At 46.8% G+C, this 17,438-nt stretch overlaps 1 protein-coding gene across 1 annotated transcript in view; it reads left to right on the top strand.

Moving 5' to 3' along the window:
• EIF3H (eukaryotic translation initiation factor 3 subunit H) overlaps window positions 1-17,438 on the top strand; it is a 93,986-nt gene that overhangs the window by 62,664 nt on the left and 13,884 nt on the right. Inside the window, exons 4-5 of the mRNA XM_029063574.2 lie at window positions 14,631-14,798; window positions 16,425-16,524. Of these exons, the coding sequence (XP_028919407.1) occupies window positions 14,631-14,798; window positions 16,425-16,524 (268 nt within the window). The remainder of the gene's footprint in view (window positions 1-14,630; window positions 14,799-16,424; window positions 16,525-17,438) is intronic.

Raw genomic sequence — 17,438 nt, 5'->3', positions numbered from 1 at the left:
GCAAAGCCATCTGTGGTTTTTATCCCTCCTCTTATGCCTTCAGAGGAATTGTAAACAGTTTAATGTATTCTGCTTCTGTTCAGTATTGTCGAATAGGAAAGGGCTTCTAAGATTTGCTTCCTTGAAAATTAATAGATTTTAAAATTTCTTTAGTGACCCGCAAGTTACTAAGTGTACCCGAGATATCTTTCCCCAACTTAGCTATTTTCTTTTAAAATTCTTCTGGTCAGAATTAGCCCGTTTGGATTTTTTTTTTTTTTTTGGTTTGTATCTGCCATTTTGCTTATATTTCTCAGTTTTTAAGTTTCTCGTGGTCTCCTGTCCTTCCCGAAGTCTTTGTTGTATGAGCCTCCTTGGTCCAACATACTAGGCCGTTTTGTTTCCAAGTTACACCCCGGTGTGTGAAACAGTGTTTCCCAATGTCTTTCAAGTTTTTTACGTGTCCTTCCTGTTTGTGAGTGCCCCTTTACGACCCCACCCTAACACAAACCCTTCAGAGACTTCAGAACTCTCTCCGTAGGTTAGTGTATTTTCGTTTTTAACATTTAACACATATTAGGATTAAGTAGGCGATCGGACAGCTCTGTGGAATCAAAATCAATTTGAAAATTCACGTTCTGTTTCTCATTCTCATTAAATTCTCATCCGTGCCTCCTTTGGACGTATGTTTTTTTCCCAAGTTATCCACACTTTTGTTTTTGAAAATGGAAACGTTTTGGTGTATGAAGACTAATTGCATCCAGTAAGATAGTTTCTTGAGCACCTACTGGGTGCAGAGCACTGTAGTAGGTGCTTGGATTTTTACAGTACCACCGAGCTGGTAGACAACTACTCCTGCCCCCCAAGGAATTTACAGTCACCCAGAGGGAAATGGGCTGCTTTGTCATTTCCCATGCCATCTTTAGCTCGTCTTTTTAAACCGGAAGCAAAAAGGATATCCTCGTCGGAAGAGAAATCGAATGCCAATCGGTAGGGATGGCCGCACTTCAACACCCCGATTATTTTAAATAAGAAAACCTGATATTTATCGAGGGCCGACTTTGGGCAGAGTTCTCTACCAGGTATTTGGAAATATAGAAAACGGAAATCAGAGACCGCCTCGGCCCACAAGGACCTCACGATCTGACGTCACGGGGGCTGAGAGGCGGGAGGAAGGACGGACGACGACACAACAGTTAAACATCAGCCCCCACCTTGTCCTCGTCTACTCTTCTTCCACCCGCGGTGACGGCCGACCTCGCGGAGTGCCGAAGGGCCCGTTCCTGTCCGTGCCCCATTTCCACTATTCGGGGATGGGAGTGGGGCGGGGAGGCGAGCGATCAGCTGGCCCCGATGCCACGAACCCTGCGTCGTCGGAGTGCACCCCGATCGAAGAGTTGGGAGAGGTTATGGTGATCCTTCGGTATGCAGAAAGAAATAAAAAGTAGAGTTTAGCCAGTTCCTTGTCAGGGATACCTGACTATATTCTCCATAGCAGGTGTACTCTGTCTCCGGTCAGTCAGGGAAATTAAGACTTGTTTGTCCCCGTTTCCCCGTTGTACCCTGCTGCTCCATGACGGAAGACGTTCTAATTCGGAAAGAAAGAGGACGTACCGTGTTCCCCTATATGACCAAAGCCTGAGCTTTTTTTTTTTCTCTTTTATGCCAGGAAGCCGGACATTTGAAATTTTATTGAAATAATTTGGCCGTTACGAATGTGTTACAATATGATTCTTAAAAAATTAAATTTTGCCAATTTAATTTCTGAAATCCGATTCAGAGCAACTACCACTAATAGTAGTAACAGTAATAATAATGACGATAACGGTGGTTTTTGTTAAGTGATGGGGTGAATGCTAGTTGATCGCATCAAATACAGTTCTTGTCCCACATGGGGAGGGAGAATCCCCGTTGTACAGATGAAGAAACCGACACACAGCGAAGTTACGTGACTTGCCCGAAGACACACAGCAGGCAGGTGACGGAGCCGGGGTTAGAACCCAGGCCGTCTGACTCCCAGGCCTGTGCTCTTTCCAGTAGGTCGCACTGCTTCCCATCCCTATGCGGTGATGAAAATATCGCCGAACTTGCCAGCGTTTCTTAAAACCGTTCGGCCAATCACCGTATATTTCATTATCCACAGGTACCTATCTGTGAACGATGCAAGATTAGTTGCTGTTGGTTGTTATCGTACTCCCTTCGTCGACAGCCTCCCTCCAGGTGAAATAGAACGAAACCAGAATGGCTGTAATTTTTCTGGACCTGCCCATTCAGGCTCGAGGATGGACCCCACCCTCATCATAGACTAGACAGAGAGGGACTCCTGAGAAGATTCATTCATTCATTCGTATTTATTGAGCGCTTACTGTGGGCAGAGCACTGTACCGAGCGCTTGGAATGTACAAATCGGCAACAGATGGAGACAGTCCCTGCCCAACAACGGGCTCACAGTCTAAACGGGGGAGACGTAGTTGCCATTCTCCTCACCTCCCATATCGTTAAAGATGAGGCCTCTCCGACAGGTAAAGTTGTGTCATCGGTCCCAGTCGAGAAAATCATTTGGCCTGCCACGATGAGAAAAACGGCAGAGCCCCGGGACTCGATTGTGTAGCCGCCGAACTCCGTACAGTCTTCTCCGTACAATGGGTGGAAGACCGAGGCGGTGCGGCGGGATCTCAGAGGTGCCACCGCCGTCGTCCCCATCTTGGCCATCTTCAGGAAGGGCAGGACCTCGGACGGCTGCCGTTTTCAAGCCGTCTCACATCTCATTACGGTCCGTGGCCGGCGAGAGCCTAGCCAGAGTCATGATGATGGTGATGGCAGAACTTCCCGTCGAGGATGCCAGCTAAGTTACGGTCTTCTCATCCGTAAAATGGGAATGATATAGAAGCAGCGTGGTCTGGCAGCACGGCCTAGTAAAGAGAGAGCACGGGCCTGCGAGTCAGAAGGATCTGGGTTCTAATCCCGGCTCCCTCCCTTGCCTGCTGTGTGACCTCGGGCAAGTCACTTCATTTCTCTGGGCCTCAGTTACCTCATCTGTAAAATGGGGATTGAGACTGTGAGGTCCATGTGGGAGAGGGACTGTGTCCAACCTGATTAGCCCGTGCTTTACACATACTGAGCGCCTAACAAATGCATCATTAAGTGTGTTATTTTGGAGATTTAGTTACAGGATCTGGAGTATAGCGATAGCGGTGCTTGGGTTGCCCTCGTCGTCTTGGCCTCCCCCATCAGCCAGCCGGCGTGGGGGATTCCTGCTGGGCCTCTCCATGCCGCCCTGACGGTGTCGTCCCATCGAGTTCCACGTGCCGCTCCGAGCTCCACGTGCGGCAGGGACTGCGTCCGTCCTGACGGCCTTGTGGCCGCTTGGGCCAGAGTAGCACTTGCCCCAGTTATTAGGACTAGGTTAGGGAAGACTAGCACCAGCCAGATGGCCACGTGACTTAAGAGGGCAGCCCGGCACGGTGCCTGGAACTGTTCCCCGAGAGTCCGAGATCATTTCCCGTTTGGCGTGGCTGGTTGTGTCAAAGCCGGGAGGGCCCCGTGAGTTTAAGCAGTGGGATTAAGCAGGGGTGCATAGTGTGCCGAGTCCTGTTCGCTCGTACTTATCCGTGCCGAGCAGCGCAACAGGACGTTTGGATGGAAGCCGCTGCTCTTGGGGGACACTTTTCCATTGCAGAAAGAGTTCAGCTCTCCTCTAAAATCCTGGACATTAATCATTTAAGGATTTGCCCTAGAGGCGCACACCTAAGAAAACACGCAAGCGATTGTAAAGCGCTCTCCCAGCTCGGCAGTGCTGCGGAATTAGAAGGCTCAAGGAAAACTGAGGGACTGTATTAGCCCGCACCGGGGGAGCCCCGGATGAAGCCAAAACGCTGCGTTTTCAAGAAAGCACTAATTGCTTTTCAGACTCAGATAACTGAGCTGCACACTTGACAGTGATACGGCGGTGGACAGAGAAATTGAAACAGGTAGATCCAGAAGGCCGGCACATCCCTCTGGAGATCGTCAGACGGCGCGGGGTTAAAGCATCAGTCGATCAGTGGGATCGATCGCTTACTGTGTGTAGAACGCTATACCGAGCATTCGGGAGAGTTCGGTACGACAGACCTGGTAGACATGTTCCTTGCTCACAAATAGCTCACGGTCTAGAGGGGGAGACGGGTATTTATATTAAAAAAAAAAACCCCACATGATTATGCACGTGAGTGTTGTGCCGTTGAGGGTAGGGCGAATATCCAGTGCTTAAAGGGTAGAGGTCCAAAGTCATTCAGTTGTATTTATTGAGCTCTCGCTGTGTTCAGATCCAGGTGTAATGCTGGTATTTGTTAAGCGCTTACTATGTGCCAAGCACTGGCCTAGGCGCTGGGGTAGATACGAGGTAATCACATTGTCCCATGTGGGGCTCACAATCTTCATCCCCATTTTACAGATGAGGTAACCGAGGCACAGAGGAAGTGAAGTGACTTGCCCAAGGTCACACAGCGGATAAGTGGCGGAGTCGGGATTAGAACCCGTGACCTGACTCCCAAGCCGGTGCTCTTTCCACTGAGTCACGCTGCTTCTCATACAGATGTACGGATGACATACGAGGGAGAGGGAATAGGGGAAAAGAGAGTCTAATTGGGGAAGGCCTCTTGGAAGAGATTTGATTTTAATAAGACTCTAAAGGTGAGGAGAGTGGTGGTCTGGCATTTGTGGAGGGGGAGGGAGTTCCAGGCCAGAGGGAGAACCTGGGGCAAGGTGTTTGGTGGGTGAAATAGACAAGATTGAGGCCCAGGGAGCAAGCTGGCTCTAGAGGAGTGAGGTGTGCAGTCTGGGCTGTAGTAAGAGATCCGCGAGGCAACATGGGAGGGGGCGAGCCGACCACTTCAAAGCCGACGGTAAGGACAGCAGCTCCAGACAGCATGAAGTTTCTGTGCCGACGAGACCAGAAAGCCACACGAATGACCACATTCAGCAACTCCTCGAGCGGTTCCGTCGACACCGGTGACAGGCGAGGTAGGATCACAGACAGAGGTGTCCTCGAACAGTCTTCTAGTTTTGAAACATTGATCGTCTCCACACGGTTGGACTGGGGGTTTTGAGGAGAGTTGGACAGCGATAGGATTATCCCAGCAGCTGTTGTGCGGTGAGCCGAAAACAGAAAGCTAGGAGAATATCGAGAAGTGTTAATATCATGGCCTAGTGGAAAGAGCGTAGGCATGGGGGTCAGAAGGACCTGGGTTCTAATCCTAGCTCTGCCACTTGTCTGCTGTGTGACCTTGGGCAAGTCACTTCACTTCTCTGGACCTCATTTACCTCATTGAGAGAGAGTATGTGTTTGTGAGAGAGAGAGAGGGTTATTAATATCATCGAGATTATTCCCTGTATTCGTTGGCAGTCCCTCAGGTAAAATATTGAATGAAAATCTGGAACCAGTTGTTCCTCCTTCCAACTGTGCTGCTCTCTGTGCCATTTGAGTTCTAAATGGTCTTGGAAATTCCATTTGACACGACGGGAAGTTTAATCCCTGCATTGCATTGTTAAGCCGAAACAATTTTTTTAAAACTATTATTTCTTAAATGTGTGCTAATTTTCAGATCTATCTCTTAGTTTGGAAAGAGATTTCTCAAACTTGTGCAGCGTTTCAGTGGACTATGGATCTAATGGTTATGTACTTTGGAATGAGACAAAACCGAGGAAGCGGGGCGGGGTTTTTTTAGCGGAATCGACGTCCACCAATTAACATTAGAAGGAGCGTGGCCTAATGGATAGAGCACGGGCCTGGGAGCCAGAAGGTCATGGGTTCTAATTCCGACTCCGCCCCTTGTCCGCTGTGTGACCTCGGGCGAGTCGCTTCGCTTTTGTGCCTCAGTTTACCTCATCTGTAAAATGGGGATTAAGACTGTGAGCCCCACATGGGACAGGGATGGTGTCCAACCCGATTAGCTTGCATCCACCCCAGGACCTAGAACAGTGCTTGACACGACCTGATTAGCGCGTATCTACCCCAGCGCTTAGAACAGTTCTTGACGCATAGTGAGCGCTTAACATGCCATCGTTATTAAATCATCATCATTATCGATTGTGTGTTTGGTAAAGGGGCAGTTTTAGCAGTCTCGTTTTCATGGTGCTTAATGCTTATCTATCGCATGCGTGGGAGAGTTGTGCTAGGGTTTGAGTTGTGCCATGTGAGTCTCTTCACCACCCCCACCCCGAGAAGTAATGGAGTCCCGGATTGCTGCCTTTTCCTCTTGGTCTCCACCCGCCTTTGAGGCACAGCTGGGTGACGGTTCCTTGTCTGAAGACTTAGCAGCGTCTCCCTCAGACGACTTTAGCCTGACTGAAGAGAGATTGTCCCCGCTTTGACTCAGACTCACCTCTACCCTTGGTGACTGCAGCTGGCTTTCTCGCTGATGTGCTGGCCTTCTCCTCGTTATGGGTGTGCGTTCTCATTTCGATTGTGAGCCCTCCAAGGCCAGGGACCGTGTCTTAAATTGATCTCTTGTAATCACTCCAGCACTTCTGCGTTTTGCAAAGAACATGCCTAGGGCTTAACAAGTGTTAGCAGTCAGACATTTCCAAAGTGGTCTCTGGGACCGGAGTGGAAAGGATTTAGCCCAAAGAGTTGGAGGCCACAAAAGGAAATGGCCCCCAACCCCCTAGGGAGCCTTTAGCTCAATTAATTATTTATAGTTTAGATTAGAGTGTGAGGTTTTTCCGACATGGAAAAAGGTGCTTTGGGGTGCCGGAGTAGTGCGGTCATTTCACTGAGTCCCCACCGACGGAAGCCAGTTTAAAGAGACCCAGTGTGAGCAGATGGGCTCTAGCTCTGATCCGGAATAGGGTGATCGCTCGGTGAATCAGTGGTATCTCTTGAGCTCTTACTGTGCGCATAGCATTGGGTGCTTGGGAGAGTCCAGGACACCGGAGTCGATCCCCGCCCACAGGGAGCTTCCAGTCCACCGGGGGTGACGGGCATTAAAACAGATTACCGACAGACTATCCCCAGGATGCTAAGAAGTGGTAACTTTCCAACTCAAACAGCACGCTGTTAGGGCTGTAAAGACTGCCTGTATGATATCCACGATGAGTGAAACTGGGGGAGAATGGAGCAAACCGAAAGTCTCACTTTTTCATTAGAATGTAAACTGGTCCTCTAGTCGTCTACCAGCTCTGTTGCATTGTGCTCTCCCAAGAGCGAGTAAAGTGCTCTGCACGCTGTAAGCACTCAGTAAATACCATTGATTGGTTGACAGTAACTAGTGTACTTTCTACCTTTAGGGCATTTCAGCACCAATACTCTGAGAAAATAGCACTCCCCGAGGTGACCACTCCCCCCGAGAACAAAAGACTGAAAATAAATCCACTGATATTTATTCATCCCCGGGTTTTGTGGCCCTAAAACCTTTCCTTTCAAGGTTTTGGGAGGTGAGCCCCCTGTCTCCTCCTGTCTCTTCAGAATTGAAGCGAAAGTCTCTATGGCCGGCGATATTTTTCCTGCTTGGAATTTGCAACCGATCGTTCGTCAGAATTCATTAATACCCTTTCCAAAGGTACAGCCCAAAACATCTTGAAAAGCCATAAGCTACCACTGTCGAAAGCGATGCGTCTAATGTCATTAACAGCACCGGACGAGGCAATATTCACGATGCTTTTTGAACGAGCTACTTAATGGTCTAAGTGCGTGAGAAGACGTGCTGGCTCTATTTCTGGGAGAAGCAGTAAGTTCACAAAAATTCTTAGGAAATCACGGTGGTGGCCCGAAAAGCAGATGCACTGGGGAAACGAATGAATATCGGAGGAAGCCTGAGAGACTAGATGGCAGAAGTTTCAAGAAATCTCCGGCCTCCAGAACCCTTAGCACCCAGTTGAGAGCGAGGAATCCCATTTGATTCTTTTTCGGATTCGTGTGCCGTCTGCTTCGACCTGCATTGGCTACGTTCTTCTAGGCCCAAACATTGTCTGAGACGTATGTGTGGTTTGGCAAAAGTCCTACCTGAAGAGGGAAGGACAGAGAAAGTTTTGTGCTGCTAGATGACGAGGCAGAGCCTTCACAGTTCGTAGCATTCACGTAGCACATTCGCGACCACGTGTCCCTGCCAGAGAGGGCTGGAGCCAATATTGTAGGACGCCCCAGTCACGTGAACGCGGCCGTCGGAGAAGAGAGTCGTCGTTTCCCGCCCCCCACCTCCCAGTAACTTCCCCGGGATGGAGAGAGTTTGGTTTATTCGGGCTCTGATGCAATTTGATGAAATGAGGGGTTACATTTCGGGTGAGGGACGGAAGGGAGGGGAGTTTGGCCGTCTGTATCTCTGAACCAACTTAAATCGTTTTGCATCTTTCTTGAATATAATTCTTTAGCCAGCATCCGTTAATGCGATCTCTGCTGTAGACTGTAAGCTCACTGTGGGCAGGGAATGTGTCTGCTTATTATATTGTACTCTCACAAGCGCTTAGAATGGTGCTCTGCACACTAAGCGCGCGATAAATACGACTGAGCGCTCACCTCCCCAGTCTCTTCATAGTCTTGATGTCACGAGATCGCCGTTACAAAGTGGTACTGGCACAGATGTCAAAATAGCAGAATAATAATAACTCTTATTGTATTATAATTATCATTATTCTGGTGTTTAAGCACTTACTGTGTGCCAGGCACTGTACAGAGTGCTGGGATAGATACAAGATCATCAGGTTGGACCTAGTACCGGTCTCACATGGGACGCTCTCAGCCTTAATCCCCATTTCACAGGTGAGAAGACTGAGGCACAGAGAAGTGACTAGCTCAGGGTCGCATGGCAGATACGTGGCAGAGCTGGGATTAGAACCCAAATCCTCTGACTCCCAGGATTGTGCTCTTTCCACTAGGCCCCACTCCGCCTCCATACCAACCCTGCTACATCGTATTCTCCCGAACTCTTAGTACGGTGCTGTACGTCAAGTGAGCACTCAGTAAATACGATCGATTGATTAATGTATGTGAGTGTTAGGATTTTGGCTATCGTCCTCTCCCCACATCCATTATCTGATACGGTCAGGTTTGATTTTATGGGGGAGGGAACGGGAATAAACTTAATAATCGTTAAATTACTTTTCTGGTGAATGTCTTTTGTGAAAAATTTAGTTAAAACTGAAGAGCCTTGCGCCATCTGTATTTTTTGCTGCAGCACCTACACACCTGGTTTCAGAAATAGTTTGTATCCTGCTGCTTTTCAAACAGCGTTGCAGGGTTTTGTTCCCATTTCACCTAGTCATGTGTTTACCCTGGCGGAATTCTGCGAGGAGGGCTGTGTCTACGAAGTCTATTAACAGTTCCAGGCGACGTGTCGGTCCACTTCGAAAAATAAAATAAACGGTCCAGCCCAGTGGCAGTTGGCCTACAGCCTACGCGTCGAACTCTCCGAAAAGAATCGGAGATGAGATCTGGTCCTTTTTAATCACCGTCAAGACGCGAGAAATCTGGGAACCACAAAGAAGTGGAGGTTTTTGTCTTCTGATTCGCCTTAAACCGCACATCTCCACAGTTCTCTGGTTTCAGCAGTTCCAGTGTTGGGACTGCCTTATCTCACGGGGAAGAGAGAATCTTCAGGCAGATTAGCTCTCAGCTATGTTTCCTGTGCTTCCAAGACTCGCAGGTGTTGGCCATTGTCCACTCCTCTTATTGGGAGCCAGGTGTGTGTGGAGCTCTGTTAAAAAGCTTTCTGTTAAAAAAAACTTCGGGGGGAGGGGGGGCTGAAAGTTCTCCAAACACAAGAGGGACCAGGTGAGGTAAATTCTCTTTTCAGAAAACAAGTGGTCGGGCGGCAAAGCGAAGAGAGTGGGCGAGGGACAGGTGGCTCGGAAACTAGACCTTAAAATTCCTCCAAATTGTAGCTGAAGGGTGGCCTTTTAATTTATTTTTTTAATCCTCATTCTCCCTCCTTGTATGGCACATCTTTTATTTTTCATCACATCTGAAAGAGCGCCGTGAGTCCGACAGTTTGAAAAATGCCAATATCGTAATTTTATTTCACTTTTCACTACAGTCCTTGATGGGAAAAACCCAGCAAATCCAGGGCTTCTTTGGGAAGAACAGTTGTGCGGCAGGCTTCCTGCTAGTCCTTTCTCAATTAAGTCAGGATCGACTTAGTTCTAGGCACTTTAAAGTGGACCGTTTTGCAGAGGGTATATACGCAGTCATTGTTTGGAAAAACCGAACACGAACGTGCCGGTGCCAGACTCCGAACACTGTAATCCGGTGTTGTGAACCAGGCTCTCCTTAGCTCGGAAGAGGCTTAGCCAATTAAGAAGATGGTAGAGGTTAAAAGGGACGATTCCCCCGTGCAGCTCAAAATGCAAAACTGCCGTTGGTTTCTATAATTCTCCTGACTTCCGCAGCCCCAGCTCAGGTGTTTGGATACGTGGTGGTGTTATTGGAATTCAGGTCGACTTAAATGCTGACTCCCAAGCAATCTGTGTTCGTAGAAATTATTGCATTCCCTGTGCGCTCTCTCCCCGCTACGGTAGACCATGAGCTGCTCTGGGGCACGGGAGGGTTTCAGTCAACAAGTGCTCAATAATCAATCGATGATTTTTATTGAATGCATACCGGGTGCAGAGCACTGTACTAAGCACTTTGGGAGGGTAGCAGAGTTGGTGGAAACGTTTCCTGTCTGCAACAAGCTTACAGGCTAGAGGGGGAAGACGGGCATACGTACGTAAATTACAGATATTTAATTACGGAGGCCGAGGAGTGGAGAAAGTGTACAAATCCAAGTGCGAGGGCGACGCAGCAGGGAGTGGGAGAAGAGGAAATGAGGGTTTTGTAGAAATAATAAATACCACTGATTGAGAAGAGAGGGAAAATAGCCTTCAGATAAGGTGCTCTCAGAACAGTGCTTGGCACATAGTAAGCGCTTTAGAAATACTAACATTATGTCAGAGAAAGCTGTTTTGTGGGCAACCTTTACCAGCCATCTTAAAAACTTGGACACTGTCAAGCTTGGGTAGAAAACTAGCTTGATCGAAATGTACATACACACTTACCCTTGGTTTTTTCTTTCTTTCACCTAATTCTTCTCTTAAGAGAGAGCACAGCTCCTCCAAGATTTCTAGGTATTTAGGTTGCTGCAAGGCAGCCAGGGAAATTTCCCATCAATCAATCAATTAATTATATTTATTTTGCGCTTACTGCGTGTAGAGAAGCAGCATGGCTCAGTGGAAAGAGCCCGGGCTTGGGAGTCAGAGGTCGTAAGTTCTAAACCCCAGCTCCGCCACTTGTCAGCTGTGTGACTTTGGGCAAGTCGCTTCACTTCTCTGTGCCTCAGTTCCTTCATCTGGAAAATAGGGATTGAGACGGTGAGCCCCACCTGGGACAACCTAATAAGCTTGCATCTCCCCCGGTGCTCAGAACAGTGCTTGGCACATAGTAAGCGCTTAACAAATACCATCATTATTATTATTAGAGCACTGAATGAAGCACTTGGGGGAGTATTACACAACAGACTCTTGGTGTTCCTTAGTAGATAGTTGATAATGTTTGTGCCCACCCCTTTGCACTGATAATATGGGGTATGCTGTTCGGAGTGTGGATAGAGTTGACCCCTCCCCCTAAATCAAAATTATTATGCTCCGAGGATATAACTCCTATAAACCTCACCGATAGTCAGATGAAGGGTTAGACTACCTTGTTTGCTCCAGAAATATCAGAAGGCGTTTTCTACAGTATTTGGAAAAGATGTTGTAGCGTGGGGTTTCTTGTAGATTGAAGTGGTGGGGAAGGGTAAAGACAATATGGAAGAGAGGATGGATTTAAGAGTAGGAAAGATCAGATGCCACGCGGGATGCGGGGGAGGGAGTTCATACAGTGTTTGCGTGACAGGAATAGAGAAGTGTAGCAAGAAATAGGAATTGGGAATATAGACGTGCATGCTTGTTGCTGTTCTTTGAGCAAGTGTAATTGCTTATGTAACCCCTTTAACCAGATCCGAGAAATTTTGGTCTGTTCAAATGAAATCTCTTTGTTCCTGGCATCTGTCCTCCCCTTCTAGATTGTAAATTCCACAGGGGCAGAGATTGTGTCTCTTAATTGCACTCTCTCAAGGACTTAGTACAGTGCTATACACAGAATAAATGGCAACAATAATTACAGTACTTGTTAATCGCTTAACAGTGTGCTAAGCACTGGGGTAGATCCAAGTTAATCACGTTGGTCACAGTCCCTGTCCCCCATGGGGCTCGCACTCTTCATCCCCATTTTAAGATGAGGTAACTGAGTCACAGAAAAGTGAAGTGACTTGCCCAGGGTCACCCGGCAGACACGTGACGGATCTGGGATTAGAACCCAGGTCCTTCTGCCTCCCGGGCCCGGGTTCTATCCTGTTATCCGTGGGTTGATTGAGATCTTGGGAAGCATTTTGAGAAGATTCGCAGATGATTGTCCATAAATCCATGTCCAGACGGGTCTGCCAGGAGCTCCCAATCCCTTCAAAGTTGGATTTTTGAAGACAATCTCCCCTAAGAGGGTATGTGAGGAAGGCCTAACTAGAGATATCTGGTTATGGTCTTTTCCCTCCACTGTCCCTCCCTCTCCCAGTTTCCTCCCCCATCACCCTGCTTACCCTGTTTTTACACCTGATCCTTCCCCTCCGCCTCTCTTAAGCTCTGAAGTAACCGACGTCGGTACCGACAAGAGTTTTCTTCCCCAAGATCTCTTCCTACTAAAGTTGCAAAGTTTGCCACCGTTTATTATTTTTAAGAAGGATCGCCTTTTATGTCAGTTAGTTACAAAGCTTAATCTTGAAATGAGCCAGTTTCAAGTGTTGGGAAGCCTTCTGTATGAGTCTTGCACCCATTCCAGGAAGAAATGTGCTGTTAGCGTCTTATTTATTGATTCAAAGATTGTTATTTAGAAGTAGGACACCGGGCCTTTTTCATATCTTTGGGTTCAAAGGCTTCCAGAAAGAGTGGGTGGTCGTATGTACGTATCTCCGATAGATGGATATCATTTTTCATTTCCAGCCTGAAGCAGAGGGAAAATTGACCGAAACTGCCTTTCTTTGAGACACCCCTAGATGCGGTTTAGGCGTCGGATCTGGGGAATTGTACAAGCAGGTATACTTCCCACTGGAAATAAGATGATTGATTTCAGATCGATCACCCCCCCCCCCCCCCCCCCCCCATAAGCAAGCAACCGTCGCGTGGAATGAGCAAAGCTCCACGTGGGCCTGTCGGTCTCTCCTAACGGATTCCGATGCTATACTCCTCGTCTCTGAGAAACGGGAAAGTAAATTTGAAAATAACGACAGCAATCTCCTACCCAACTACGGCAGTTCAGTATATCGGCCCTCCTCATTGTGTGAAACGTCATGTCAGAATACTCCAGAGTGGAGTTAGGGTTTCCGCTGGCCTTATTTCAAGCGGATGAAAAGAATGGGCCTTGTCCACTGTGGGAGAGTGGTTTCTTTCATCTCCTCTGTGACACCATTTGTGATCCCAGCCTACCCTGCAGAACCAGAGTAGCAAGTCTTCAGGCTCCAAGGGGACGTGACTTTCATTTACACATCAATGGGTGCAATGTAGTCTGAGCACCCGAGCAACACTTGAAACCGAAATTATAAAAATCCTCCATTCGAAAGGCATCGGTCTTATTTTGGAACCAGAGTCGGTCTAGACGTAGCACCCTTTAAAGTGAACTGGAACAATACCATCTTTAGGTCGAATGTAATTTCACTGAAGGAAACTCCTGTTTAAGAGGGTACCTGATGAATGAAGGGTAATTAACGTGATGACCTGATCCCGCATTTGAGTTCCGTACCTGGCGTTTAGATTTTACCAAGCCGGTGACCCCGGTACCGCTCTGGGCTTCGGCGGGACCTGTGACCCGTAAGAAAATCCATTTAATAGGACAGCGGTTTCCTTAGCGCTTCAGATGGACCTGTGGCCCTTGAGACAATCCGTCTAATACCGTGAGTGTGGTTTAATGGAGGCCCTTCGAAAATCTAGATAGAAAATGTGCTGATGCTACTATGGAGATTTCGATCCGGTATGGATTTCAGTTTGCTTTCCGTTGTCCAGCACAGAAAAGGAATATGAATGCTTTTTTTAACAGTAGGGGGCACCAAATGAAGACAAAAATGAATTCTTATCGGCGACGATCTGAATATCCTGAATGTATTTAAATCATGGGGTGGCTTGTTATTTTCCCATTAAGTTTTTATTATGCTTTTAACTTCTCTGTCCTGAGATCTCTAGTAGAACTGGAAGAGAATGCTCCGTTATCCATCTAAACGAAATGCATTTTTCTTTATTTGAACAACGCGGTATAGAAGTACTTCGGCGTGAGCGTCGTACGACTTGTAAGCCGCACCGTTACCAGAAACCTAATTAGGTTGCTGTGAAGTCGAACAATTCATCACCACTACATTTAACGTTTAACCATATTTGCTATCCACTCTACACACGTCGATAGTTTCGATCCCGTTCATTTTCTTTTAGAGAAAAGAGGAAGAAACTTTTAAGGGTGGTGGGCTGTGTTTTAAGTGGCAGTGCCTAAATTTTGCCAAATCTGTGTGATTAAGCCAGATCTATAAAAACTCCTATCGGGCGGATTATTCGGGTCCTAAACGTGCCTTGTAACCGATGGGATTTATTGATTTTTATTTCGTTTGGAAACCCCTCTCTCGTTTTAGTCCAGTACCAGATGGAAATGATGAGAAGCCTTCGCCACGTGAATATCGATCACCTTCACGTCGGTTGGTACCAGTCCACGTACTACGGCTCGTTTGTCACCCGCGCTCTCCTGGATTCCCAATTCAGCTACCAGCACGCCATCGAAGAGTCTGTAGTTCTCATTTATGGTCAGTATGAGGTTTCCTTTATTACTCTTCTCCGCACACATCCCCCCCCCCACCCCCCACCCCGCCCGACTATTATTACTACTATTTTTGCTTTCTGTCTTTCTGCCTGTGAGAGTAGCCTGGCAGGCTTTCTCAAGTAAATACCATCCCCGTGTCTGCAGCAGCCTCAGCAGCAGCTAAGTCTAGACAGGGTTTCCTTCTTTCTGTTTATTTTTCTTGCTATCAGAGGCCTGATGTGTACGTTCTGGAATGCTGGAGTAGCTGCTTCATTTTTATTCCTTCATCTCTCCCCCCCCCCGCCCCTCATCGAAGGGGCTGGTGGAACTAGACCAGATGTCTAACAAACCCAGAGTGCTAGTGTGTCTGGCTCTGTACGTGACTGACCAATCATAACACAACTTGCCAAGGAATTTTTTTTAATTTTTTTCCTTTTTTTACCTCTGACAGGAGCGCACAAAACCTGGACTGTTTCTTAGCACAAAGATTTTTTTCTTCTCTGCCTGTTTAATGGTGTTTCCTCAAACTCTCCAGACCAGATGTTCTGTGCTGTATCAGAACTGTAGGCAATTTAACAGCTTTATAGCCTCCCCCTCCCCAAACACTCACAGTTTGCCATATCTGGCAGACTTGCATATAGTTTCCAGCTGAGAAGTAAATGTAACGTCCTGAGTATCTGTCAGAAAAAATACTAATGAATACGATCAATCTTATGAGCTGCCCCAAAATTGTTTCAGTATGTTAACAATTGGATTACAGTAAAGAACAAGTTGTTAAAGTGTACTTATATTGGCTGGAAACATTGCATCATCAGACCTTGATGAATTTTCCACTTGCTTCAGTCTATTTGGGTTTTCATTTTATCACCTATTGCTTTAAGTTTCTCTGGGTTAACTTTCAGGCAACATGAATGTTAACACAGGTTTAAGCCTAATATTGGCGTGTCCTAGCCGTTATCATGCCGTAAGTGTTAAGCTTTCTTGTTCTGAGGGTTTCTAAACAGTTACTTTTAACAAAAATGTTTTTTTTTCTGAAGTTTTTTTTTTTAAAGACCGTTTATCATGAGGAAGGAGAACTTATGCTTTTCGTGCTATGCATAGTAAAAAAAAAAACAAAAAAAAAACGGCCAGTCCTAGATACCCAGACTGTATTTTTCTAAAAATTGAAATGGAAAAATTAAAAGATACCCATTGATATTTTTAAACCGGGTTGTTTGGTGTGAATTATTTTACTATGGAATGCTTCACATATATTTCCTAGAGATGAACAAAAGGCAAAGTCCTCGAATGTGTGATAGGTAAATCTGGAAAAGAAGATCATTCTGATAAGCGCATTTTGTATTACACCCTTTGCTATTGTGATTTGCAAGAACGGGCATTGAAGGTGTCTAATGGGTGTGCTTGGTTTGGATAGATAAGTAGAGCCCACGCATTTCACCTAGTAATCACGTTAGGGTCATTTGGAAATTTGATGAAGACTATTTCTCTGTGGCATTCCTGTGATGCAAAAAATGAACGGGACTTATAAGAGCTGCCTAGGCTATAACCTGTCCAAGACATCAGAAGCAGCATCAAAATTGAAAGTAATTCTCCTGTAATTTCATTCTTTTTTTTCTCTTTTTGATTAAAGATCCCATAAAAACTGCTCAAGGATCCCTCTCCCTCAAGGCTTACAGGCTGACTCCTAAACTGATGGAAGTTTGCAAGGAGAAAGATTTCTCTCCTGAAGCGTAAGTGCTCTTGAGATCGCGGGGGAGATACATGTAAAAATCTTTTGAGTTTCGTTGGCGACATTCATCGAATCCCAGATGCCAGGAATGACATTTAAGGCTCAGAAATGGGGAGGGGGCTGATGACATTCCTCAGGGTACACCTCCTCCCCTCCCCGCCCCTCCCCAGACAAGAGCGGCTTTATCATCTCCTTCACAGACTGTGTCTCCTGTTGTTCTTGCCGGGGTAGACTGCAGCTAGGGTGGCTATTTCGGTAGGTATTGCAGTTGCAGAAATAAATCATGGCATGAAAGGAGATGGAAAGAGTGATCAGAGGCTGTCAGAAAGACTGCGAGCTTTGTGTCTTCTCTGATGTGTTGACTTCTCCTGGCCAAAGGAGGGGGCTCGGGCAGGGGGGCGGGGGGGACCTCCACATAAACGGTCCTTTAATGATCGAATGGAGGATTTTAACTGTAAAAGGGCTCTATGGATGAAGAATATACCGAATGGAAAGGTTCTTTTAAAATGGTATTTGGTGACGGAATAATTTGATAAAGGTGCCTTGTGGTCCCGTTTAACTGGATCCAGCATTTTGTCTCTTCCTCTCCCGAGCAAACCCTCCTATTCTCCCTTCTGTAAATTTTCAATATACTCCCCTGTGTGGATTTTCAGTCGACATGTTCAGAAACATGACTCCACCGATGCTCGGGGGTAGCTCGAAGTCTTGGCTCGCTTTGTATTCTCCATTTCTTAGTGAGTTCATATTTTACCTTAAGGGGATCCCTTTAGGGGATGTTTCCTCCCTCTCCCCTCTCCCCCCTCCCAGCAGCTTATTAATTGTCTCCGAGGAAGGTACTGCTGCGTTTTCAGTTAGCTGTCATTTTGAAAATTCAACCTCAAATGATTTTGAAAGGAAAGCAAATTAAGGCACATG

This window comes from Ornithorhynchus anatinus, chromosome 4, assembly GCF_004115215.2.
Source record: "Ornithorhynchus anatinus isolate Pmale09 chromosome 4, mOrnAna1.pri.v4, whole genome shotgun sequence".
Classification (NCBI taxonomy): Eukaryota; Metazoa; Chordata; class Mammalia; order Monotremata; family Ornithorhynchidae; genus Ornithorhynchus; species Ornithorhynchus anatinus.
Note: the sequence above shows the minus strand (reverse complement) of the source record. Positions and strands in the feature narration are given on the sequence as shown.